Raw genomic sequence first — 27,986 nt, forward strand, 5'->3', positions numbered from 1 at the left:
ATTATTCGTATTCCTCAGACTGATGTTTGCACTTAATTGAGCTTGAACAGCTTAACTCACACACTTCATTTACATTTCGTTTAATAAATCTTCAGCCTGACTAATGCAATGTATTTTTAGAGTTTGTAAACTTAAAACATTTAAGATAAAAAGCCAATCAATCTCTTTCTCTCTCTTATTATCTTTATCAATTTCTCCATCTCTTTCTTAATGTCTTTGTATTTACACACTGTGTATCCTCGGTCTTCACTCAAGCTTTCCCTGTTTTTCTATCTATCTCTCTATCAACCTATATTTCTTTATTTCTTTCTCTCTACCTTTCGGTCTTTACCTTCCCCAACTCTAGATGTGTTCTCTCTATCTTCATCGATCTTTGTCTTTCTATCTATCCACCTACATTCATTTACTGTCTCTATCTTCATCGATCTTTGTCTTTATTGCCGTCCCCAAATCTCTCTGCAAATACATCAAATATCTTTCTATTCTAATATCTCTTATATTATAAAATGTATGTATGTATGTATGTATGTATGTATGTATATCAAAACTGAATTACCATCAAACCTTCTCATACACAGAGTTCCTTGTATCTTTATAGTATAAGCATAAACTTTGTATTCAAAGCTGGAATGGGTTTTTTGGATGATCAATTTGTTTTTTTGTTTTTTTAATAACTCGGTCAACTTTAGCAAGAATACCCTACAGACATGGCTTCAGTAGGCGAAAGGTTGGCTTACCCGTAGCCTCAGTCTTTAGCAGAGGATTTGTAGTTACTTATACACAGGCATTATTCATTTCTTGGTCCATTCTTCTGATTTCAAAAGTCAGATCATTAGTATTTCAGGTTAATGTCATGAAATTACATTTGCCCCATTGCTGTATTGTAATGTCATGTTCTATACGTATGCTTTTGTTACTACACATACTGCAGTTGATTCAGTTGATGTTGTCATGTTAATTATGTTAATATAAGTGAGATTATTTTGGGTGTTTGACATACTTAATAACACCATCTTTAAAAAAAAAAAAAAAAGTATTACATCATTGACATATATCATTTGTAGAGTGTTGAACATCCTTGTAAAGGCAGTTTTTGTACATTTTTTTTGAGTGAGTGGAGTTACACCTAGATCAGAATGCAAGTACCTTTGTGTGTGTGTGTGGAGGGGGGGGGGGATGTAATAGCATACAAATGTACTGATAATTACTTACATATATTCTGTATGTACTTGTAGTATTTTACACTGGATAGAAATGTATTGGCTTGACAAGTAAAGTATATTGCACCATATTGTAGTGGTCTTCATGAAAGTTTATGAACAAACAGGGGTCACAAGGCTATGGTTCCCAAACGCAATGCAAATACATTAGTGTGCACAAATACACTGGGAGGTGAATAATTACATCTCTATGTAACACAATTGTACAAATCTACAAATAGAATTAACCTTGTAAATTTATTTCCTGGAAGCTTTTTTTTATTTGTCTGAGTTTGATCATCTTTCAACTGTACCTGCACACTTAAAATCCAAGTGATTCTATATATTCAGACATAGAAACTACTACATCCAATTTAAATGACATTTGAAATTACATTAAAAGTTTGGAATTTGGAATTCCCTTGTTTTTGAACTATTAAAATAACAATTGAATAGAAATATAGTGTAATGTAAATATAGTGTAGACGTAGTGTTGATGTAAATATAGTGTAGACGTAGTGTTAATGTAAATATAGTGTAATGTAAATATATTGTTAATAAGGTCATTTACTACCGCAGCTGTGAAGTGATGATGGAATATCTACCTTGGTGTAAAAGGGCCATTTGTTGCCTCACTATGTATTTCATTAGCATACAATGTTAGTTAATCCTAGGTAATAATGTTAAAAAAGCTAAATCATCATTAGAAAGCTCTTTGCAATTATGTTTGTGAAATTGAAAACTGTTGTGCTATTCAAGGAAGCAATAAATCTGGCTTTGTACACCCTTTGAGTATCTGAAGCCTTAGCACTTGATTTGATTGTGGTCTAAAAATTGTCAGGAAAAAAAGCTTTCTTCAGAAACTCAGCCATCTATTGTTGTTTAGTGAAGATATTTGGGACACACACACACACACACACACACACACACACACACACTCTTCACATAACAGTGCAAACTGGCTCTCACCACCATATAAAGAGAAGTGGGAGGCCCCAGTGTTCAACTATGCAGGAGGATCAAAACATCAGAATGGCTGATTTCTCAGGTGTGATAAATGCTGACGGCTTCCCAGCACGCTTGGTCAAAGGGACTTGCTAATATCCCTTCAAAATATCAAACTTATTAACAAATGTACACGCTCCACATTTTACTTTAGGTCATCCGCAACAAAAACTGGTTAAGTCTTGTCCGGTTTACCAAAAGATGCATAAACAGGTAGTCACAAGCTCTTGTCCCAATATAGTCTGTTTCGTGGGACTCACCCAACAGGCATCCTGTTTAATGGGGCGTGTGGAGCCATGGCATGTTCAGTAACTAGTACGACTGGAACATCTGGAAAAAGAAATGGGAACGTTTCAACCAGCTCAATAACATCAGCTCCTGTCCCTCAGTGACTTCACAAGATGGTGTATTCACATCCTCGTCAGCCTCGACACAATCATCCTTCACTAAGAGTTACAACTCAAGAGTCCTGAGTAAAAGGAGCAGACACAGGAGGTACCAGACAAGTGTATTTATTAGATAGTCGTGGTCGGAGACACAGGAGGTACCAGCCCGACAGACGAGTGTATTTATTAGATAGTCGTGGAGGAGACACAGGAGTTACCAGCCCGACAGACGAGTGTATTTATTAGATAGTCGTGGAGGAGACACAGGACGTACCAGCCCGACAGACGAGTGTATTTATTAGATAGCCGTGGAGGAGACACAGGAGTTACCAGCCCGACAGACAAGTGTATTTATTAGATAGCCGTGGAGGAGACACAGGAGTTACCAGCCCGACAGACAAGTGTATTTATTAGATAGCCGTGGTCGGAGGAGAGAAGCAGAACAATGGTGTATGGACCTGAATTGGACTATTAATGATAGTCTCCCATTTCAAAATACCAAGCTGCCGCTTTACGATCAAGCAGGCGCTGCATCCTACGCTGTGATTGTGCTGGTGGAGGTGATACCTGAAACCACTGACATAGTCCAGTACATTATCAGCGTGCTGCTTGGTGCTCCATTCATCAGCCGAGACGGCTGTAGGCCCTCGAACAGCGAACAGAAGGTCAAACACCAGTTCGTTGGAACTCCTGGGCAACCGTATTGCTAACAGTAGCCATGTGTCAACAGGGGAGACCCTCTTCCTAATCACCGGCAAGTTTGACACACTGTGACCTTAACAGTGATTTTAGGATCTGATTCAATCTTTCAGGAGACAAAGATTGTGTGGGTGGTCAGCACCAAGCATTGGCCCTTAGTGTGATTGTATAACCTGTGGGATTCCAAAGGGGGACATCAAGTTCAAGTGAGAGTCCGTGCGCAGAAGGGTATCGAGTGGACCACCACATTGTGCTTAAAAGATAGCAGTGCCCAACACCACATGAACAATCCATTAAAACAACCCATCTTGGAAGAAGTGACATGAAGTCTCAACCTCACTACCTCCCTCTGAAACCACTAATGTAAGCAACTTTTTAAGATCCTTATCTGCTCTCTGCTCTCAATGAGATCCTCATGGCAAACATTAAAAAGACAGTGTGTCACACATACATCCGACAGGGCATATAAGGGAGAGAACTGGTTCCCCCTGGTCCTGCGCTGTGGAGCTGCTGTAGTATTCCATCTCTTTCCCCAACAGGCAGCTCATGATGATTCATCCGATATCCTCAGATGAGAATGAGGTGTTCTTTAGACATGGCGGAAACATTCATTCATTCATCTGAGGAGTCTTTTGCAATGTAATGTTTACATAGTCAGCATAGTCATAGAATAGTCAACACACACACGTGACAACTTGCTGCATGGCCGCTGTGACAACGTTCTAGTACAACCTAAGACTGTGGTTAAAGCATCACATCACACACTACCAACACCTCATCATAGAAGTTTGTACAAAATATAAATACTCATAGTCAAAAAAGTTTGATTACATTAAATGTTGTATGCTATAGTTTTACTTTGGACGGGAGAAATATTGGGAAGATTATGCTCACCTCAGTTTGGGCTGACCATGATTAATGGTAAACAATATGTTGACTCGGGGGGGGGGGGGGGGGGGGGTCACACAATATGGCTATTTCAGGTTTGTGCCCCTAGCTTTGGAATTAACAGTGTGACAACTAAACCCCCTTTCCCCTACGTACACGTACACCTACCTACAGATTCTGGATTCTGGATATCATTTTAAGGCAGGGCCCATATTTCCTGTCATTCACCATAGTTCTGGCCCCACTCCCTTTATCCAGAAAGAAATTAATTGTCATAGGTGGAAGGGACTGAATCAGTGCAGTCCTCAGAACAGGTCTACCTACACACAGTTTTGTGTCAGTCAACTACACACACCCATGCATACACTCATCCATTTCTCCCCACCCATCCCTTCAGAGGAGGATTGAACTTTGGATCCAGTGTCTAAACTGTACTTCATAGAGGGCGGATTTCTCCTACCGGCAGGACAACGTGAATGACTTCCTAAAGGTTTGTTAATAAAGGGACTAACAGACGGCCAACTCTTCTTTTCAAATACCTGGGATTCGTGCACACAGGTGACTATGAATGAACCTTATTGTTCACAAGAACTTTCATATTATCTCTTCCATGTCTGCTCTACTGGTAGCACCCGATTGTGGATAAGGCTAACAGTCACTTGGTGTAAATGGAACTGGAAGACCACTAATCTCAGCAGCTTTGCCGTGAGCTGTGTACACAGAGCTATTCCTGTTCCTGTTCCATTCTGATTACTATTGCTGATTACTATTACATTACCAGGGCAGATGACAGAACAACCACCAATATGGCTCAAATCCATGCCTGTATTGTATTGTTGAAATGCTCTGATCTGTGTTCAGAAAGTTTCAATTTTTGGAGACAAAATGGGTCTGAGGTCTAGTCTTGTCTTATGTGGTATGTCTTTGGTGTTTCCCTCATCCAAATATGTAGGGGTGTGTGTGTGTATGTGCGTGTTCTGTGTGAGCAGGTGAAACTGACATGGCATCTTGAATAACCTGTTTAGTGTTCTCACAGGTGTGTCTTTGGGAGGTAGTGAGTTGAATCCAAACCACAATGGCTCTGACATTATGTCAAAATGACATCACGCATTCATTAAGGTGAACATACCAGCAGCCACACCTGGCCCTATTAATCACTTCAGCATTGTGAAATGTGTATACCGGCTTTTGTCCAAAGTACTTACAAAAGATTTTCAAAAAGCACACAAAATATTCATGATAGTGATGATTGTTGCTTTTGTTATATGATTAAATATATCACCTATGATAATAGGCCAATCTGGCTATCCCACAAACTGTTACGTTCAGGTTGGCTCATCATTGACCCCAACTTAAGCTGCAAGAAACTTAATTCTTATGATTGATGACTTAGTTTCTCTTAGTGTTTTACATGACGAGGTGTTGTTAAGAGAAAGGCAACCAACATTCATGGGAGGGACACAGTGGTAGAGAGGGGGAGTAGATCGGAATGACAGGATGAAAACACGCAGCATGGTGTCCTCTTTGGCGCTCTGTATCGTCTGCCAAGGTCTCGCCACACATGCAGACAGAACCTCTAAAATAGCATTGATAGTGTAGGCTAGACATGACCAGGGCCTACACAGGTTGTGTAGCTCATTGGGTGAGAGGGTGGGGGTTCTATGTTTACCTAGTTCAGACATGTGGGCAATGAGATATTAGCTGCTGTGACTAGCTAGTGGAATATCGGGATGATTCTGCATTAGCAGCCAGATCAGATGGCCATATATACTCAGATATGGGGCTTAGGTTAAACAAAGCTAACTCCATTGTTTGATCGTTGCTACACCACTCCCCACCAACCCCCTAGCAACAACGAATAGGCTCTGTTGTAATAGGCCTTGAGCTGAATACCTTGTGCTCATCTTGAGCCTTTACTCCTGCTGTGTATAAGCACTTGTGTGAAGGTGTCTGTTTGTGTTCTATGTCCTTTCATTGTGTTCCCAATGGTTCTTGCACAGAGAGGTGTGGAGAGTGCTCTGCTGATCTATTTATTAGAACAGGCAGGTAACATTTTTGACACAGGACTGAATGGAATGGTTTGGCAAAACATTTTTTCTGTCTGGGTGTGTTTACCAACCTGTAGCTTAGAGAACCACTTGACAAACATGATGAGTGTATTTCTACAATTCTTTTATTTACACTAGGATTTAAACATTTTTAATGTAACTTCAGTTGTCTATTTGTCACACACACTTTCAGTGAGCAGTACGATTCAACCACCCCATTTGACATTTGATTTAAGAGCGGAGAACACTGAGAGAGTTCCTTGCTCACAAGAAATCACATATTTTTCCATTCAGTAACCTGAAATTGATTTATTTTCCATTCAATAACCTGAAATTCATCAGAAATATATTATAGACATCATGTAGTGTAGACATGATAAATGAAGGCTATTCCATGCAATAAACCGTCAAGACACTTAAGATATCTTACAAAGGTGTTTATCATACTGTGGAAAAAGGTGATCTCTCCTTTTCACCAGCTCAACACTCCCTGTTTTCCAGAACTGTTGAAAGACTGCCTGATCACACACTGAAAGGACTTTGCACCCAGACAAACACATACATACATACATGCGCTCACCCTCTGTATTTTCTATTGAGGGGTGTTTTATTTTTATAATGTTGTGTGTGTTTTTTGTTTATGTCTGTTTCATGTGTTATGTTATGTTAAATGAAATACTTACTCTGTGATCAATGTTTTTCAAAAGAATATATCTCATTCTAGTAATGTTTTTAGCTGCTTTATAATGTTGGGGGGTTTGGCCACCCTCTCTGTAATGGTTTTGCCCTATTTAACGGCTGGCTTACTTCAAGTAAGCGACAGCAAGGAAGAGCCAGAGAGGAGCAAGCCAGATAACTATTGAATCAGGAAATTCAAGTTCAAAAGTTATCCCTGCTTGTTGTGAGGCAGGGTATAGCATAGCTGTTTAGTTTTGGTCCAAACCTGAGCCTGTCAGTGGCGAAAACAAGTGGTTTACTTTGATGTGCTGGCTTGCCTCATAGCCATTGTATAGCAGTTTTGTAGTTGCTGGTTTTAGTGTTCTAATTCAATACTGGATAATAAATGTTTGAAACCAAAAAGATATGAAAATAAGGCCCAGGTTGAAAAGTCCCGAAGTTTTCCTGCAAATGTTTTTTCTTGGGTAAGGGAAACTGTTAACTTACAGTTACAGCAGGGTCTCCAGTTAAACCAGAGTGAATTGTGGCAGAGCGAGAGCTTCAAATGTGCAACCATTTCTGTTTGCAAGAGGGAGGAGGGGGCATTATCCCCTTTTATGCAGACCAGTGAGAGTTCATGGAATTTCACCTAAAATTGCCCATTATTTCTCTCTGGAGTGGTTAAGGGTCTTGTGGATCCATCCATAATGAGCCTAAGACAGTCAGATGTCAATTAATTGATTTGAGAGAAAATTTTATTGATTTCAGTCCATGCATCTACCTGTCTGTACTTGCAACCTGGTTGCTAGCTAACTAAACTTGATGAGGTAACTTTTTAAATGCCGGAATGATGTTTCTATGAAATAACTAGCTAGCTAATATAACTGGTGGTTTATAAAACAGACGTTTGTAGCTCATGAAGTTTACCTTCAACAAACTAATACGTCTATAACTAATGCCAAACTAATATAGTTAATTGCCAGCTAATAAGCTCATGTTAGCACACATTAGCCATGTTACCATACTGCTAACCGTTCATGTAGCTTCCAAAGCTAGCGCCCATTAAATGATCTATACAATAGTATCTTTTAGCTCCTCAGTCGGTATGAAAACAACATGTAGACTTGTTTATACTGGTGAAATTGGGGTTTTCTCAGGTTGTCTTCACCATTTTTACCATTCCCTTACCTTATGAATAGCCCTCATTTGCTAATAGGTGTGTCATTAGCAGCCGCTGCAAGATTTTAGATTTATTCTCCTTACAAATTGCTAATTTCCTTTTTAGTTTCGAGCTTTAAAAGCATTGACAACAAATCCCCACAATACCACAATATTCTCCATGGGTCCACGCCGACCCCCAAGGGTTTTACAACCCCTTGAAAGACCCGAGAGTCTAATCTAATTTGTCCAACTTGAATTAAATGCTCAGTCAACGAATGTCATCCATGAAGTAGATACGAAATAGCTAATGATCTTGCTATTTCTACCCACATACAGAGGTGGACAAAATTGTCGGTACCCTTCCGTTAAAGGACGAAAAAGCCACAATGGTCACTGAAATAACTTGAAACTGACAAAAGTAATAATAAATACAAATTTACTGAAAATGAACTAATGAAAATCAGACATTGCTTTTGAATTGTGGTTCAACAGAATAATAAAAAATGAATCTATTTCTACCCACATACTGTAGTCTAATTAGACAAAGGCAGAAGAAGCAATGCCGTGCAACCACCAGCGCATTTTCTGCTAAATACCTATTTTCTTGGCCGAGACGGAACGCAGAGATTGCATTCAGGTTGGTCCAGTGTTCAAATTCATCAACATAAACATACAAGGTGTGATCAAAAACTCTCCTTTGAGGTAGTCACCCAAATGTCAGTGTGCCACAGTTCCAGCCATTTACACTGAATGTTCTCCTTCAGACCGTTATAGAACTTGACATTGACAGTTTGACAAGCAATTGATTGCACCCCATTTGTGTAGGCTACTGGACCCTGCTGCTCTTGCGTTTTGCGCATCAGGTTATTTCCCTGTCTCTGGGATATCCCATATTATTAGTATATAATTGTCAGACTTTATTCGCACAAGCGACACACACTGCAACACACGTGGATATGGAAGCGACACAGGACACACACACACACCTGAGGTCGTTTGTGAATTTAGTCTCTGCTTTTTCCCATCCCGGACTGTCCTTCCTCCAGGACCCCAGGAGCAGTGGGCACCTTTTATGCGCCCGGCAACCAAGTGAGATGAACCGTCTGTCTTGGTCAGGGACGGACAAAGTTCTTTTGCATGTTTTTTCTGTTGGGGTTCTTAGTGGATGAAACCCCTTGTGAGCACAGGGAGAACATGCAAACTCCACACAGAAAAGAGCACTGAAGGTCTGGGGAGGATCTGTCCCCCAGAGCCACCAGCGCCCCATGCGGGAAACGAACCCATGACCTTTTTGCTGTGAGGCAGCAGTGCAAGCACCTGAGCCGCCGTGCCGCCTAACTAAACATATAGTCACCAGTAGTCTCGTGTTACTCACATAAACAGGCTATCTTCATGTTCACGCTCTCCCGTTGATCCAGTGGTCAGCTAAACAGGCTTTCACTCACCTATTGGCTTCTGCTGCGGTTCTGGATCAATCAACTGTACTAAATAATAGCCTGCAGTTTGCTCCCAGAAGAATTTTAAGTAAAAAGTAAAGGATATAATTTCAATCCAACTAATGTGAAATACCATAGCTACCTAAGACGAACCTAATATGCTGTGGCGGTAAATGGACTGCATTTATATAGTGCTTTTCTACTCATACAGCACTCAAAGCGACTTACAGATGAATGCCTCAGACATCTACCCATTCATACACAGGTGACAGAGGCTACTCTCTACTCTACCTGCACATCGGGAGCGCTTGGGGGTTCAGTGTCTTGCTCAAGGACACTTTAAAAGCTTCACAGGAGGGCCTCAGGGAGCTGATGGGGGGGCCTTGAGATGATAGGAAATGATCTAAAACAATGAGCCTAATTTAACAAGTGAAATGAATATCTTGATGAGGTGAAATGGAATGAGCTTGACTAACTGTGTTGGACTTGAGAGTGTGTGGAGTGTGAGGAGTGTGTGGAGTGTGTGGAGTGTGTCCAGATGGAGTGTGTGTGGAGTGTGTCCAGATGGAGTGTGTGGAGTGTGTGGAGTGTGTCCAGATGGAGTGTGTGGAGTGTGTGTGTGTGGAGTGGAGTGTGTGGAGTGTGTCCAGATGGAGTGTGTGGAGTGTGTGTGGAGTGTGTGTCCAGGTGGAGTGTGTGGAGTGTGTGTTCATTCACTGCCATACACTATTATTAAGTGAATGTTTAGTTAGTTGTTCAAATTGACAATCCAGTAATCTGCTGGGACAAGTTCAAGTCATTGCCATACATACTTCAGTCAACGCAACAGCTTCTCAATAACCACTGTTTTGTTTTTTCTTCTTCCCATCCTATTGCCTGTGCTTTCGTTTAGAATAGTATGACAGAAAGTTGAGTTTCACTATGTTGCCTAATTACGAAGCTCCTAGTAGACTAATGGTCTAGGGAGTTTCTGGACATTGTAGTCCCCATCATGAAATCCTAGATCTCAAGGTTCCAATGGATCTATGGTTGCTGTGGACTAACATAACCAGCTGTCCCCAGGGGGCCCTCCTCCAGCACGGGCCTGTCACCACCCACCTGGTCGTACCAGCTTATGTCCACTGTTGCGCCGCAATTTTGCCCGATTCACCTTACCTCGTTCCGCTGCTTATGGGCGTTTCGTTTACTATTTCAGTTTTCCCACTTATGGGTATTTCATTTTCTACTTGGTTAAAGTGTTCTCTGGTGCTGTATATAAAACATACAACTAAATTAGCCAGGTTTGTAACACAATTCCTCAATCATATCCTTTGCATAGTCTATTTTGAAAAATCATATACAGTTCTTGGCACTAGAAGGCTCTGAAGGTGAAGAATGACTTGGTCAATTAAAGACTTGTCATTCACTGGTGATTAACTTTTTAAACAAGTGGCAAAATGGTGGGCAGTTTGTATGTAACTCCCCAGTGGACCGCCCAGAAGGCCAGTGGATTGCCTGCTCTGCCCCCAGTGGGTTCCTAACGGAACGGAATGACCCAGAAGTATTTAAGTGGCAGCCATGATAAGAGGTGCTTCAACGCTTCGATTCTTGTCTCCTTTAGCACAGGGTACACTGAATCATCCTTTACTAAAGTAAAAGTCATAATGCCATCCCACAATTCCTTGCAGCAGCAATGTTTAAAGACCCACGTCAATAACATTCATTGTTGCATAATTATGTAGGTTAAAGTGTAAGTGCAGTCATATTCTCTTAGCATCGCGATTGTCTTTTCCTTATGAATTCTGAAAATGAAAATGACTGCAGCCCCAGACCCTTCCCTGTTATGAAAAATGATGCTTTCATTGAATAAATGCATCATGTTTGGCAGAATAATGTGTATAATATGCACAATATTGCTTAGCCCAACTTCTTGATGTGGTTAAATGGCTGGAACAGCCGCTCATGCCTTCTTGCCGCTATCTAGCAGTGCAGGAACAAGTTTCAGAGATGGGGGATCCGGGTCATCCTCTCTCATGGACATTTTTATTAATTCTGGCAGCTAAATGCATTATTTAGTTTCAGACAGAAATGGAAAACCCAAAGGCTGTAGTGTTACCAGGATTTCATAGGAAATGCTATGCAACTTATATAGCAGAGTGTTTCCCTGAATTTCCCCACTGTAGGGTCATGTTTTTATTAAAATGTTCCCATTGGTTTGTAGGGAGCAGGGAGTTTGGCGTGGGTCGAGTGTGGGTTTGTTTCCACACAGAAGGACTTTAACTGGGGGTGTTGCCCCGCTCGCCCTCCCTCCCTCTCTGTTGTCCTTGAGTGAGGCTAGTTGTGGCGTCACGTTATTCCACACAAAACACAACACAACACAGACACTGCCGCTGGCGCTGGAGAGCAGGACCAGTGGGAAGGGAATGGATTTTCAGTGTCTAGGGTGTTTTGTGTTTTGTCATTAAACCAAACCAGATTTATTTTAATTAGGTAAGATGTTCTCCTCATTGATACTACTGAGGACACAGTAAATAATAATAATAAAACTTTATTTATATAGCACCTTTCATGCAAAAGAATGCAGCTCAAAGTGCTTTGAAGAGCAGAGCTTCACGGAGAATGAATGTGATTTTCTGCTTGATAGACAGGCTACATAACAAGGAACTGTAAACTGTCATTTTTTTCAGATGTACAGTCATCAGTACAGTACAGAAAATGTCATACTGCCGCAAACTTGTACGTTTGCTAATAAAAATGTTTTTGAGTGAACTGTTGCACTGTTGGCCTAAACACACATGGATAATATCATGCCATTTTATTAAGGTATGGAAAAGGAAATTTCATTCACACAAATGTACTAAACTACTGTTGTTGCAACTGAACTGTAACAATGTCTAGGTCCTTACCCTGTGTTTGCATTTTTGGCATATTATATGTAGTCGAAGTAGCCTGTGTGTGAACACAAAGGTAATGCTAACTGCTTTCATTGAACTTGCAGCAACAACCGAATAAATGAAGTAACGTTATATATAAATACTGACTGTATGCTGACAAGATAACTTTATGTTGCAGTTGAAACACATGAACTAGGGCTGTGGTCAGATAGTCCGTCCTATGGTCTTTTCCTAATCACTTTCCTTGACCTTATGACGTTTTCCATCGAGGTCAAAAAAATATGTGAAGTAGAATTCATTTAATTTCATTTCAAGGACTTGGACATGGGTCACTTTGATCGGTTGTTGATTGGTATGTTGTTGCTGCTGCCGCAAGGAATTGTGGGGCGGTACTTTCCTTTCGTAAACGATGAAAAGGAGGCATTGAACCTTTCCCACTTGGATACTTCCGGGTCTTTTCACTCCTCAGTTAGGAACCTTTAAGACACAGCAGTAAAGGCATATCTGGCTACGTTGTTCTACACAAGATCATTTTTTTCTCCCACATCTGCGTTTTCTTTGTCCCATTACAGCTGGATTGAATTTGCTTTCCAATATGTGTTTTTCTTTACGCATACTCCTCAAACAGAACACATTTTCATCTTCTGTCCAATTTAGTTTCCTCTTTCTATGTTATCCATTGTCCATTTTATTATTGTTGTCAATTTCCATTATGAGGTGTGCCTAGCCATAGATCTAAAGAAACCTTAATAAAATAAAATAAAACATTAAACCGACTTTGTTGCAGTGAGCAGTCCATTGCAGCCTACTCTGCTGTGCTAACAGAGAGGTTTTCCGTATATTATTGTCATCAGGGTTGTGTAAAATGAACAATTTCTTAATTGCCCTCCATTCACAAGTTGGAATTTGAACTGTAGGGTGTTAACTGGGATTTTGGAATTTGACAAAGAGGAACGTAATCCTCTCCATGAGTACCCTGAGGTGAAAGTTGCTGATTCTGGATGAGATTCATGACTTTGATCAAAGTAGCAGTATTTTGATCTAAAACCAGCAAGGCAAAGGCATGCAGAACCCTTACAAACAAACAACAGCATCATTTGCTCTGATAAAAAAAACTGGTGTTTTTAAAGGCGTAGTGTCTCATGGCAATGTTGTACTACGAAAGCTTTTGTTACATGTTCACAGAGCTACATAGTGCATATCTATCTGTTCCTCTCCGTCCTCATATGACAGTATACCCTCAAAATGAATTTGAAAATGAGACCAAACTTAGCACAGCACAAATGTCACACATTTCTGCTTACTGTTGGTTTAATTATAATTTATTATAATTCTAAACTGTAGCCAAAACTTGGCCTCAGCCTAATTAATTTGATTGTTTTACAGGATTGTTGTGTAAAGTAAAGCATTGCACTATATGTATATATGGACCTGAGGGCCACTTTGCTGCATTCAGCATTCCCATAGTTAACAGGATTATTCAGCATTCCCATAGTTAAACAGGAAAGGGCATTCCCAAAACTTGCCAGAAAGCAACATAAGCATTTCTTAGTGTTTTAATCCCATCCATGGACTGACTAAACAACATTATATTCCTCCTCCATGTTGTTTCTGGCCCATTATAACCTTGAGCAGAACCCTCATTAGTCAGTCTTATATAACCAGTGATCTATGGTTCCTAAACTCCCTGAATATCATAAACATACATATGGACTTTGCTCTGAAAAATAATGATTACTTTCCCCTCCCTTTTATTGGTCTCATAAAACCCAGATTACGGATGAGGAGTATTTCCTGTTAACACATTATTGCACTTTGGCTACACGTTTAAAAGACTTGACAAAGATTCGCAGTAGGGTTAGCAGGGTAATCCAGTGTCTGTGTTGACAGAACTGTATCTTTGTCAGAACCAGTATCTTCAGAAATGAAAACTTTCAACCGTTTCCCAGCAGCCTTAAGTCACATGAAGTGCAGGAACATTAAGACTTTTCTCGGACTGACTTTTTTTTTTAACGGAACATTCTTGGAGGTTAAGGCATGTTTGGCTGTTATATTTCTCCCAGCTATTACACTGAGCTGCACAGTGTTTTCATGCCTTAATGCTGAGACACTTTTCCTTAAGGGTCAGTAGTCAAGGGGGAAAAGGCACCCGTCCCCTCCCGTTCACACAAAGACAATCCCTAAAAGTCCACAACAGGCCCACTACAGGTTAGCCCATGCTGGGCCCATAGCATCATTCCCCCATGTGGGACTACTCTACAGAAACTCCAGATAGGTCTGTGTGTGTGTTAGCTTGCTTAACATGTTGAAACAAATGTTTAATGTTTAACTTCATGAGATAAGCTCATCTTCTACTCACTTAGCTACTCACAGTAACAGACATTTTGACCTGGGGGGTGTCCAAACCTTTGCCTGCCACTGGGCATGTCCATTTCATATAGGAGCTTGCAGTTACCTCAAACAACTCATTTGGACTACTTAGTTCAACTTTGACTTGTGTTTGAAGTAGGGATGCCACACTGATACCACCTTTTTCTGATCATGTACAAGTACTGAGTACCATACTTATTATGTACCCATACAAGTACTTTACATAGCCTGCCATGAACTGCTGTAATCACCATCACCAACAGGTTTAATTTGAATAAAATAAAGGAGTTCTATTTGAAGTATACAACTCGTATCAACAAATGTATTCATTCCCATTCAACTAAAAGTGCAGTGGCTGGTCGTCTAAAGCGATGCATTCAGCTAGAGCCTCCATAATCTTCAGTGCTCTTGGATGATTATTAGCCATCATCACATTTCTCTTTCAGACTATCTGAAGGATTTCCCAACGATGTCTTGACAGATCTGTAATGTTTTGTTTCTGTAAACCAGTAGGCAAGCTAATTCTTCAGCCAGTTGTTCTCTAGTCTAAGATCATTCTCTGTTGTTGTAGTTAGGTTGCTGATTGACATAACAGAAATCAGATTTTTTTTCTGTTGCATTTTCATATCATGGTATTAGTAACTTTTCCAGTATCAAGTAAGAGTACAGACACATGGTATTAGCTGAGTACCCAATACTAGTACTTGTCACCCCTAGTTTGAGAAATCTAATTATTCCACCAATAATTCGTAAGATTATTATCTGCCAGAAAATTCTTTTCAAGGTATCAAAGTTTGATGTTTATACAGCTTTTTGTCAGACTAAGATTCTGGATCTGTCATTGTGAATGTTTTTCTGAATGTAGTCTATCTGAACTTTCATGAAATGACTGTAAATGTAAAAAATAATTTCATATTGCCCTCTGTTTTTACATATTTACAATATAAATAATACAAATACCACTTCCACTTTCATGATTCTTTCATGTTTCCCAAAAGACTCATATGAAGTCACTTTAAGAGAACACTATCCTCCACCATGTTGACCAGCGCACTTCTACCTCCTGCTTTGTCTTCTCCAGGTTTTGGCAGTGCCGTAGGCTGATTCAGGTTTTGGCCGTGACGTAGGCTGATTCAGGTTTTGGCAGTGCCGTAGGCTGATTCTGGCTCAAGGATTATGGAAAATAAAGACACAAGTTATCATCGTTCCTCGGTCATCAAACCAAGGATAACCACCCAGTTCAATCAGTTCCTGCCTTCCAAAAACAAATCATCAGGGTATGTTCCTGCTCCTCTGCGAAAAAAACGTGCTGAGGCAAATGAAGACAACAGACGAAGCTGGGCCAACCCTGAGTCTACAGAAGAGCATGTGATGATCAGGTAGACACACCTTATTATGCTATATTCAATTTGTGATTTGGTCTTATTGTATATGTATTTATAGGTTCATAGACACCTGACTGAAATAATACACATTAATTAGCAAAGCAGTTCTGTAGTATAAGGTGATTATACTAATTATCAACCAGTATAATATGTCCTTGTATCATTTCAAGGTAAAACCTTTCAGCTGTAAATCCCTTTTGCTTTGCACCACTGGAACTATAGGAGTAAATCTATGACCGACATCCAAGTGGACCGGAGCGAGGAGCTGCAGAAGATCCGTGCGCGAGTCCAGGAGACTGATGATCAGTGGCAAGATGTAAGTATATCGTAAGCTTTTTAAAAAAAAAAGTTATCCACAGGAAACAGTGTTAAATTCCATGTGCTATTGGTTGGGGACTTTCCACAGCAGCCAATCCTCTCACTGACACATGCAAGTAGTCATACTCAACAACCTAGCCTAAGTATGGCCTAAGTGGGGGGCAACAACCATCATACCAATACTTAACAACAGCAATAACCACTACAACAACAGTTGAATTACCTCTAGAAGCCTCAACAGTGGCGTCCCAGAAACACCCCACTACTATCTCCTCTTTCTAGTACTTAACTCGCACTTACAGTAGTTACATTCCTGCACTTTTTTTATTTCTTATGTGAAATAGTATTTATTGTTACACTAGGTATCTATTGCTCGTAGCTTGATTGTTCTCTCCTTTGTACGTCGCTTTGGATCTAAATCCAAAAAGCGTTGACTAAATGTAAATGTAAGAATTCATATGTTTCATAAGTCTCTGGGCCTTAAATTTATTACTCTTAGATGTTGAGGGAGACTTCAGAATGGTGAAGATATTTGATGTTGAAATCCTGAATTTTCATCTTCTTCAAATGTTCCTGCAAGCAACCTGATGCTTTGACAGTCCCTAAAATATCTTAGGAAGAGTGCCAAAGATTAAAACAGTTGTATTATATATGGCCATATAAACACATTTGAATGGAAAATAAAGGGATTGTGTATCACAACCTGCCTGCCTGTGTTAATGGCGCTATAGAATTGCAACAGAACATTGCAAATGAACAGCAGACACAACTTCAGAGTGTTGCTGCAAAAATGTAATAATTTGTAACACTATGTCAGTCATATATATGAGTATTTTTCACAGGGGACTCAAGTTGATGGAGCCAAACACACCATTGGGATACAGATAATAGACCCCCAAACACATCTCTGTTGTCATTCTTTTTGTTCTATATGTCTTTGGCTCTGACAGTTTTTGCACCTATGCGCAGGATCTTACCAAGTGGAAGAATCGACGGAAGAGTGTGAATTCTGACATTGTGAGGAAGAAAGAGGAAAGAGAGAAGATTGACCTGGTCACCAGTGGGAAAGGAACCAAGACATCCACAACACAACAAGAGAAGCAGGAGGAGAGGTGTGGTTGCAGAAGTTGTTCCAGAAGTGTCTGTAGTAAATGCAATTAACAAACATTTTGATATGGGATATGTAATATTGTAATTGCATTATAACTGTACTTTTCATGCTTGTGTCATGTACATTTAGTTATTGTGAAGCGTTACTATTAGCTGTAACCAAGTTGTCCGGCATTGAGATCATTTAATTTGTAGTTTTAGTTTTTTAAGCTTCAGTGGCTGCAGAAGCTAATTGATTTGACTGATCTTACATGACTCAATGAGCATAGCTATATAAATGTATGTATGCAATGAATCAAATAATGAGGTGATAGTGAATATAGTTCTATTGCTTAATAGTGATTGAATAGTGGCCTTTGTTTTTACCATGTATTACATACATATGCACGCAATATGTATGTAATATTTATCAAAAGCAGAGTAGAAAAAAGCAGAGGGGAATACGGGAATATGAACCCGGGCTAGGGTAAGGGTTAGGGTTAGTAACTGGATATGAACCCACGTCAGGTAAAGGAAGGGGTTGGGGGTGGGATAGTCTCTCGGGGTCATGAACCCGGGTTAGGGTAAAGGAAGAAAGCTGAATACAAACCCTGGTCACCTTAGGCACCCAAAGAGAACATCAAGTAATCTGACCACTTCATCAACATAACATGACAAAGGGACCGAGAAAAAGAGATGGAGGGAGAGGATGCCTGGCATGGTATATGGGAAGTATTTTAGGACAGATCTTGATGCACTATTCCTAACTATAGGATGCACTAAAGAGGAATACGTTTGTCTAGACCTGGAAAGGGTGTCCACTTCTGGATTAACAAAAGGCCAACACACAATGTAAGCCAGTTTATGCGAAATGGACATGAAACAATTGTTATGATGGTAACGGCAGATATGATATATTTTGAATTGTTTGTCATATATTTATTTTCAGTAGTCTGTCACATTAACTAGGGGATTTTTCGACTTTCAATTGATGTCTCTTGCACATTGGCATTATGAGGTCTTGTCTTCTAGAAAGTTATCGGAGGTCAGAGCATTAGGCCTTCAGCATATATGAGACATTTACATTTACATTTAGTCATTTAGCAGACGCTTTTGTCCAAAGCAACGTACAAGGGAGAGAACAGTCAAGCTAAGAGCAATTAACATGGTGTAACAATAAATACTACTTTAAATGAGAATTAGAAAAAAACGACCTAGAAAGGAAAAAGAAGTGCAGGTTAAGCGCTAGTCAGGTGCCAATTAGGAAGGGAGGTGCTCTCTGAAGAGTTGGGTCTTCAAAAGCTTCTTGAAGGTAGAGAGGGACGCCCCTGCTCTGGTAGTACTAGGCAGTTCGTTCCACCAACGTGGAACTACAAATGAGAATAGTCTGGATTGCCGTGCTTTTGCAGAGACGGCAGTGCCAAACGACGCTCACTAGACGAGCGCAGCATCCTGGGTGTAACATTTGCCCTTACAAGAGCATTTAGGTAGGTGGGAGCAGAACCAGCAAGCACTCTGTAGGCAAGCATAAGTGACTTAAACTTAATGCGAGCAGCTACCGGCAGCCAGTGGAGGTCAATGAGTAGCGGGGTGACGTGTGCCCTTTTCGGTTAGTTGAACACCAGACGCGCCGCCGCGTTCTGGATCATCTGTAGTGGTTTCACTACGCAAGCCGGCAGGCCCGTTAGGAGGGCGTTGCAGTAGTCAAGGCGGGAACTCACCAAGGTTTGCACCAGCAGCTGGGTGGCATACTGGGTTAGGTACGGCCTGATTTTGCGGATGTTGTATAGCGCAAAGCGGCACGACCTGGAGACAGAGGCGATGTGGGCCGTGAAGGTCAGTTGGTCATCAATAATGACCCCGAGGTTTCTTGCTGTTTTGGATGGAACAAGATGTCTTGTCTTCTAGAAAGTTATGGGAGGTCAGAGCATGTTACAACAAAGGGCCAATCAATAACACACTCAAAAAGTTTCTTAAATACATCATACCACTGGAAACATTTTCTGGCCATTTTGTCATTTGTGTCTTGTGTCATTACAATCTTAAAGTCAGCAACAACAAGTTAAAACCTTTTGTTGTGTGGCCTTTGCTTTGTTCCGCTGAGTTCCATGAAGGAGACACGTTTATGCAGTGGAGTTCTCAGGATGAGGTGAGTGGCGATTGGGCTTATTTGCCTACTGGCCCTCATTGAAGGCCCCCGACTGGAAGTAATGAATGCCTCTCAGTAAACCTGTCCTTATTTTTCCTCAGCATGAGCCCATAACACAGTCACATCTTTAATCATGGCACTGTGATTTCGTCGGTGGCTCAGTGGTTAGCACTGTCGCCTCATAGGGGTTCGAATCCGGTCGTTCCAGGTAGTTCCAGGTCCTTTCTGTGTGGAGTTTGCATGTTCTCCTCGTGCCTGCGTGGGTTTACTCCGGGTACTCCGGTTTCCGCCACCATCATAAAGACATGCATTGCATCGTGTGAATATGAATGAATGTTGGTGGTGGTCGGAGGGGCCGTAGGCGCTGATTGGCAGCCACGCTTCTGTCAGTCTGCCCCCAGGGCAGCTGTGGCTACTGATGTAGCTTACCACCACCGGTATGACTGTGTATGAATGACTACTGGACTCTGGACTCTGTAAAGCGACTTCGGGTATTTAGAGAAGCGCTATATAAGATTGAATTGATTGATTGATTGATTGATTGATTGGTCCACTGTTTTGTTACAGAGAGAAGAAACTGAAGGGCCCTTTCAACAAAGGTTTCCGAGCCTTCTCATATGATGATATAAAGCCAGTGGCAAGGGGCAGGACTGTGCCAGTCTACAAAAACACAGTCCATGATGCTTCTACCCAGGACACACCAGGTTCCCACTCTGAGCCAACCATAACAAAGGATTTCTCCAGCTCTTGCACACTGGCTTCAGACCCAGCTACCTTCTCCTCACTGTCCTCTCAAAGCGACAGGAACCCACAGACACAGACCTGTATTCCAACCGTACCCAGTGGCACCAGTCCCAAAGAACAAGACCACTACAGTCTCAGCAGTAACAGACCCAATACAAGCATTACACCTATTCTCAGCAACCCCCCAAATGTGGCAGTCCAAAGTGGTCTGGAGGAGCCGGGGCGGAACAACAGTTCTAGTAGCAACACCTTGCCAGAACAGTCCAGTTACCTTTTTAGGAGGGCAGCAGATGATCCCAACTTAGCCAATTTGAAGACGACTGCGACATTAACCTCTCTTCCCACCAAGTTTCAGAGAACAGAGAGTGCACGGCGGCTGACCTCGGTGGTCACTCCCCGCCCCTATGGATCTCAGTCTACAGGACTCACTTCCTTACCAAGGACATTTACTGTAAGTAGTCTTTTCTGCTCTGTGGAATTCTTAAACGTCTTAAACTCGAATAACCTCATATGCAGTCGTGAAAGAGCATGATGGTTTTCCAATAGAGTTTAGTTAGAGAACTTTTAAAATGTTTATCATGTTTGTGATTTGTGGCTTACTTTTGTCAATCTGAAGGGTGTAGCTAAAGGCTATTTATAATCATTAGCATATTGGAATGGGTGTAATTGAGGAAGAAGGGTGGAGTGTGGTGCTTATGCATGTGTGCTCGTTTTTTCATACAAAGAAAAGGTGCATAAAATCTTTATTCATCTTTATTCTCTGTACAAAGACTAAAACTGCACACAAAGCTGGAGCACTGCTTACACACACACACACCCAGGTGTGTTGTAATCATTTCTAGAGTAGAGTAATCTGATGCTCTTCTAGCGGGTCTGCCTACATGTATGCTGATGTGTGTTGTTTAATATAATCCAATATTTCCCTCCACCAAGGAGGTTAAGTTTCCACTGCCGTTTTTTGGTCTGTCAGAAGGATTACACAGAAATGAACAGACTGATTTAACTTGGTGAAGGGATGTAGCATGGGCCAAGGAAGAAGCCATTACATCTGTTTCACTTTTCTTTAACATTGCGACATAGGGCACTTGTAGTCAATATAGTTTTTCACATTTTGAGTATTTTGCATCATGCATTACTTTTAGTTTGTTAACATTTCTCTAACACTTTAACACTCTCCCTAATTTAGAAAGGAAAATGAGTGAAACGATGCTCACGATGCCACAGAAGGCAAACTGTGTTTAGTTGGATTGGAGAATCGACCTCTAATAATATTTATAATAGAATTTTTTTCAGTATTGACTTCAACAAACTACACAAGAAAAGAAATATTGAAAAAGTTATCATTATCTTTGCAATCACACAATAGGTGTCTATAGATGTGATTGCGTCAGACAGGCAACAGTAGACACAAAATGGTGGGGCACAAGCAGTAAGAAAACTCCTGATGTGTGCGGTCAAGCTGGAAAGTGCCCGTAGAGTTAACTGCAAACATGTTTTTTTATGTGGTCAGCAGGAGGACAAAACTCTGGAGGGGAAACAACAGGAGGAGAAGGAGAAGAGGATGACAGAAGAAGAGAATAATCAGCATCAAACAGGAGACAGGGGAGGAGAGAGGACAGAGCAGAAGGAGAGTCTAAAGGAGAAGTGGAGCAGGGGGGGTAAAGATGATTTGATGAGAATGGGAGAGGAAGAGGAAGAGGAGAGCTCTATGCAGACAAAGCATGTGGAAGAGAAGGAGAAAGGTTGGCTGATCAAGGACCAAGATGAGGAGGAAACACATCAAGACGTGAAAGAAAGGCTTCAACCTCAGCAACAGTGGTTAGACTGCTGTATTATTTATTCATGAGCTATCAAACATCTAATATGTCATTACAATATCGTCTTAAAGCTTTCTATCTATGTATTCTTAGTACTGGTTTGTGTCTAGATCTAAGAGTGAATATTGATATACAGTAACCAGGTTTACCCACACTAGCCATAATGATGTGGCTTGTTCTGTTTAAAAAGTCCATGCATTATGTCTACAGAGTTTACTTATATAACATATCTTAACATTTCTGTCTCTGGTTGTCACTCTGGTGATCCATCCCTTGTGAGGTGGACTCTTATAGCCGACCAAGCTAAGCATGAGGGAATCAAGGAATCAAAATTTTAATCTAAAGTTATCCTTTGATTTTCAGGGCAAAGTCCCGATCCATGTCTGCGCTCAATGAAGTTGAAAGACCCAAAGGTTGGTTTGAGATGTATTGTCTGTCTTCCATTTTGATTGCGTTCTCGTATGCAAATGAAATAATGATCTCATAACGATGCAGAATATTTTATAGTCCGATCATTTATTTGTCAGACTTTCAAGTTTGTACTGTGTGTGCTGCTGTAATGTGCCTTCTGTTTGTGCCTATACTTAGATCAGGTTAAAAATAGGGGAATGACTGAATGGTTTCTTGGGGAGGAAATGAAACGAAAGAGGAGTGCTGAGGTGCGGAGAACACTTGCTGCTGCAGAGCTGGAGACTGAAAGGAGAAACATTGTTAACGCCATGAGATATAGAGAGCCAGAGAGAGGTGGGCCACTGGCCATCCCTACCATCAGAAGCAATCAGTCCTTTCTAGCAGCTTGAACTCCAATCAAAACTTTCTATATACTTGAACCGATTAAAATACATTTTCTCAAAATGTTCTTATCAAAAGTTTGATTGTCTGTAGGGAGAAACCATTTTTGGTTTCACATGAGCTGCAAATCATTTGGTTGTGCATTTCTTAATTAATCTGAAATGAATCAAAGAATTTCTTATTTGAAATGATTGCCATTTTAAAATGTTGCCTCATCTTTAATTCTTCAGGGGTCTTATTATAGAAAGCATTCTATGATAGGTCCTTAAGATAAACATACTTTTCCCCCCACCAATCCATATTTCTGAGGCAAATCTTGTCTCGTTTTCGGCTGCCTAGCTTGTCTTCCAACATCTTATTTCATGTTAGGACATCCTGAACTACTCAATTGAGCTCACTAATTGTTTGATAGTGTCTTACCTAGCAACAATTGTTGCACTGTACACTTTCTAAACTGAGCTAGCCAGCTAGCAACAACAAAAACTATAAGAGCCACTATAAAAGCTTTTAATTTCAAACCTGATGAAATCATAGTTTTAGTGTCCTCAGTAGCCGGTAATTACTATTGAAGGATTTGACGTGGAACCGCAACTGCTTCTGTAATACCATTTTCCTGTTTAGATATGATTTTTGAATACAGGACCTGTCCTATTTAAATAAGTATTGTCTTAAATCAGGACATAAGTGAAATCTCCACGGTCACTAGCCATATCAAATAGGATGTTTCTGTAATATGGCCCCAGGTGTCCAAGTGTTCTATGTGTCTGATCGCATCCCATTTGTTTATCACCTAAAATGCCACTCAATCAACTGTCCAAATACCTTCTTTTCATATATCCTTACCTTATTTCCGTGTCTTTATGTTCCCATGTCATGATTGGTCCTTTCTGGAAAGATTTCTTCTCTGTTGCATTGATGCTGGCACCCATCAGCTGAGTCCCCTTTCACTCTTTTCAATTCCAGTGGTGAACAGTGACCATGGCAAGAACTCTTGGAATGAGGATCCAAAAACGGTTTCATCCCAAAGCCAGCAAATCCTGCAGGACATGAAGAGGAAGGCCAACTTGCCAGCAGACAACAGTTGGACGTGGCAACAAGCCAGCAGTGCCAGCAAGGACGCTATTAGGAGGTTGGTTTGTTCTGTATTTCTGTATTTTAATAATGCATTATTAGAATAGAATATATTTTAACAATTGGACATGAGCAAGAAATAAAAACAAGCCTTTTGGCACCTCCCCATGGGCTTCTTAAAAAGGACCTATTGGGCTCATTTTCAGTGGTCATAATGTTACTTTTGGGGTCTACTGGAATAGATTTACATGCTTCAAAAAACACATTATTCGTCTCATACTGTACATCTCTATTCACCCTCTGTCTGAAAAGCTCTGTTTAGAGCTCCTGTGTCTTTATGCGCCTCCCTCTGATGAGCTCAGTGTGCTCTGATTGGTCAGCTAGGCGGGCAATAAGGCTTGTGTTACGGGATTGCATCATCTTGTGACAAAGGAAAGCGGCTGGAATTCCAATGAAGCGTTTTAGACAGCTGAGAAAAATGGTTTCTGTAGGAGAGAGTTACTCCCTTGGTGTGCACTTTGTGCTTTGTAACTTTGCAGACCATGCACAACAAGCTATATAACACACTAATGAAAATGGAAAAAACTGAGAAATGTAATAGGTCCTCTTTATCAAATGGGGCTCTACAACTCAATAATATTCTTTAATGAAGAAACAAATGTGTTATGTGTCCTGTGAAAAATACTTTACAGTTTTTCACAATTGATTTCACACATACCCGTAACCTATGTTCACTTACACTTGCTCTTAAAAACGTGAGCAGCTCAGTCGAGGTGTTGACATTCTAACATCAAAATACATAAACTTATTTGATTTGTGTAGGCAGCCAATTTACCAAAATGAATGTTAGAATTAAGCTTGGCTAGTTTGTTCTCCAAGACAGCTTGTCTGCATGGCTGGGACTGAGAAAGGGTGTTGAAAGGGCCCCATCTAATGGAGCGAAAACGACACACAGACTCGATCACAAACTGTAAAAAGGAGCTTAGTTGGCTGGCCAGCTAATAATGAGAGAAATAAAGCACCGCAGACCCAGTCCAGTTGAGGCGTTGTCTCTTTTCCATCAAAACTACACGACTCAAAGAGGGAGAGCACACTCCCGTTACTTGAGCAGTAGGGTTAGACCATTTCTGTTAGCCTAGGGGTTGCCTGCCACTATTTAACATGCCAAGCATCCTCTTATTTCTTTGCCCTTTACTTCTTCTGCCCTCCCTTCAGTTTTTTGGGTAGCCTATAAAAAGGACATAATTCATAAAAAAAACAGCAATTGTGTGGGGAAAAGAAGCTGGTTTAGGATACAGACTTTGGCAAACAACATTGGGCCTCATTCTCGAACGCAGTTGAGAAGAATTTAAGAAGGAATTTCTTCTGAACTGGATTTAGGAAAACATTTGGCATTCATGAAAGTTTTCTCATCTGGGATTTGTTCTGAACTTCAGAAGACTTTCCGAACACGAAATAGCAGTCGTAAATCGGCCAGAGTTTTCTCAAATGCGATTCCCTAAAAAACCACAAGATGGCCGCGCTACCAGAGCAGGGGCGTCCCTCTCTACCTTTAAGAAGCTTTTGAAGACCCAACTCTTCAGAGAGCATCTCCCTTCCTAACTGGCACTTCGACTAGTGCTTAACTTGCACTTACAGCAGTTACATTCCTGCACTTCTTTTTTATTTTCTATTTCGTTTTTCTATTTCTTATGTAAAGTAGTATTTATTGTTACACTAGGTCTCTATTGCTCGTAGCTTGACTGTTCTCTCCCTTGTACCTAGGTCGCTTTGGACAAAAGCGTCTGCTAAATGACTAAATGTAAACGTGAATGTACACGAACACTGCAAATGTAAGTGAATAAATAAATAAGCACTAAACTCAATCGCGTTAAAATAGCCATAGTGGAATAGAATGGACACATCTACATCAGTACCTCCACCTCTGCACCGGTTAAGTTAGATCTGCGTTTACTTGTGTTCGCTTTCCGCTTTGACATGACTCGCTTACGAGTTGCTTTCGTGTGGACTTGGTAGATTCCGACAGCACACGTCACTACGATGCCCTTATAAGGAGCTGACGGGGCGTGTATGTATGCAAATTCAGGAGCACGAGAACGCGCTTTCAACTTAAGAAAACTCTTCCGGTGGAGCACAGCTCAGAACACTTCTGCTGCGTAGGAACACATTTTCAAGCGTTCATGAATTTGGCGGATGTCTTTTTCTTACGTTGTTTTTCCGAAGCTGGTAAGAAACATTTCAGAAGAAACTGTTCGAGAATGAGGCCCATTGTTTTTTGCTCTAGTATCTCTTCTGGTTTGAACTAAAGTTGCTTTTTATTGACTATTTGGAAATCCATGTTAGCCTTTAGATGCATCCACTCTTTTTTTATATAGTTTATAAGTTGACAGTTGCTGCACTTCCACTATTAGTGAGAACCTGTGCAACAGAAACTATACTGTGGATTAAGCGTGTGAAAAATAAGTCCACCTGGAAGCATCTCCAAAGCCTTGACAGTAGCCATCAAATCCACATGCTATATCAATCATAAATAACTACATACATACAAAATAAGTTTAAATTTAACTTTAATTAATTAATCCATGTCTTTTGGGTCTGTGTATTTTTTAGTTATCATATTTTGTTTTGAAGAAAGAATGGTGATTTTATTTTAATTTAAAAAAATCCACAAATGAAACTGGGACAAATAGGTAATTTGTTGTTTCCTGGTCAAAAACGGCAGATGCAACATTTATGAAGGACTTAATTTCCAGAAGACAGAAAAATAGCAAAAAAAAAAAAATGCCTGTTCAGGGACAAAGAATTAGCTGATACTTGGAGAAAGAGAAAGACAGTAATAATAATAATAGTACATTTTATTTCAAAGACATTTAACTAACACATTGTCCTCTCTGGAACAATTGAACCATCCTATTTCTGTCGGGCCAGAGTCGGGGGCGGAACCCAGGCCACTGGATTGCTAATTCATAGTGCTCTGAGCAATGTTGGACCCACGTGCAGATATTGTGAAAAATAACTCAGAAGATCCAGCCAAAAAGGAAGATATCGCAGGGGGAAAAAACAGGGCAGATAATTCCAGGGAATTCTAAACACAAAACAAGTCAAGAAAAACGTCTCAAGCAGCTCAAGCACCAAGAGTGCCCAAAAAGTCGCAGGCAAGACCAAAAGGTAACTCCAGCATGCTAAATGACTAGTGAATGACTTCACATAACACAGACTCAGTGAAAGACCAGGTATAAATACTTAGAGTGAAACAATTGATATAGGTACATTGTCTCGTGCACTGATTTTATTAATTAAAGAAAAACGTCCATAACAACCATAAATCACTACAAAGTTCAACTGATGCCAAGTTTAATTCTATTCAATTTGTAACTGAAATTTGATTATGAAGTGGAGCATGTTGTTGCAGGCTAGCCTTTAGCTCAGGCTAAGTAATCAGCCTCATTCTGGTATGCATGGTGAATATTATCTTTCCGTTAGTTCTAAATGTGGTTTACCTAGTTTGTGTGGCAGGAGCTGTGACGCGCCCAGCTTGCTGCATGCCTGATTTGAGTTTTCTTTCTTTCCTTTTAAATCAGGTATGCCACGGTCTTATTGTATTTGATTTATTTGAGTATTGTGATTCTGTAGGTTTGTGTATTCCTAATTAGTTAACGTACGGCCGCAGGTGTGGTGGGAAATATATCTCACAGTTCCTGTGAATTGTGAACAGGCAGAACCGTCTTTTGGTCGCTTTAAACTCTTAAAAACGTACTTGCATGCCACCATGGCACAACTTGCTTGTTTTTATGGAAAAAGAGTGAGCTGCAAACATCGATTTGGAGAACGTGCAACAGGTTTGTTGGAACGAAATGTTGCAAGGTGAATTGGATGGGTTAATGTTGTGTTAGCACGGT

The 27,986-nt window shown here is 40.6% G+C and overlaps 1 protein-coding gene across 3 annotated transcripts in view; it reads left to right on the top strand.

Moving 5' to 3' along the window:
• The first annotated feature begins 4,504 nt into the window (after positions 1-4,504).
• The window catches only part of LOC105896584 (LIM domain only protein 7-like), a 28,251-nt gene continuing 4,769 nt past the window's right edge, over positions 4,505-27,986 (top strand). Inside the window, exons 1-9 of one of the 3 annotated variants that reach the window (XM_031561478.2) lie at positions 4,506-4,735; positions 15,804-16,101; positions 16,330-16,423; positions 17,395-17,537; positions 20,231-20,858; positions 21,921-22,225; positions 22,588-22,637; positions 22,813-22,968; positions 23,980-24,145. In XM_031561478.2, coding sequence (XP_031417338.1) covers positions 15,899-16,101; positions 16,330-16,423; positions 17,395-17,537; positions 20,231-20,858; positions 21,921-22,225; positions 22,588-22,637; positions 22,813-22,968; positions 23,980-24,145 — 1,745 coding nt within the window. In that variant the 5' untranslated portion in view covers positions 4,506-4,735; positions 15,804-15,898. Of the gene's footprint in view, positions 4,736-15,803; positions 16,102-16,329; positions 16,424-17,394; positions 17,538-20,230; positions 20,859-21,917; positions 22,226-22,587; positions 22,638-22,812; positions 22,969-23,979; positions 24,146-27,986 lie in introns of all 3 variants that reach the window. The other 2 variants (XM_031561474.2, XM_031561488.2) reach the window with 2 other exon arrangements.

This window comes from Clupea harengus, chromosome 2, assembly GCF_900700415.2.
Source record: "Clupea harengus chromosome 2, Ch_v2.0.2, whole genome shotgun sequence".
Lineage (NCBI taxonomy): Eukaryota > Metazoa > Chordata > Actinopteri > Clupeiformes > Clupeidae > Clupea > Clupea harengus.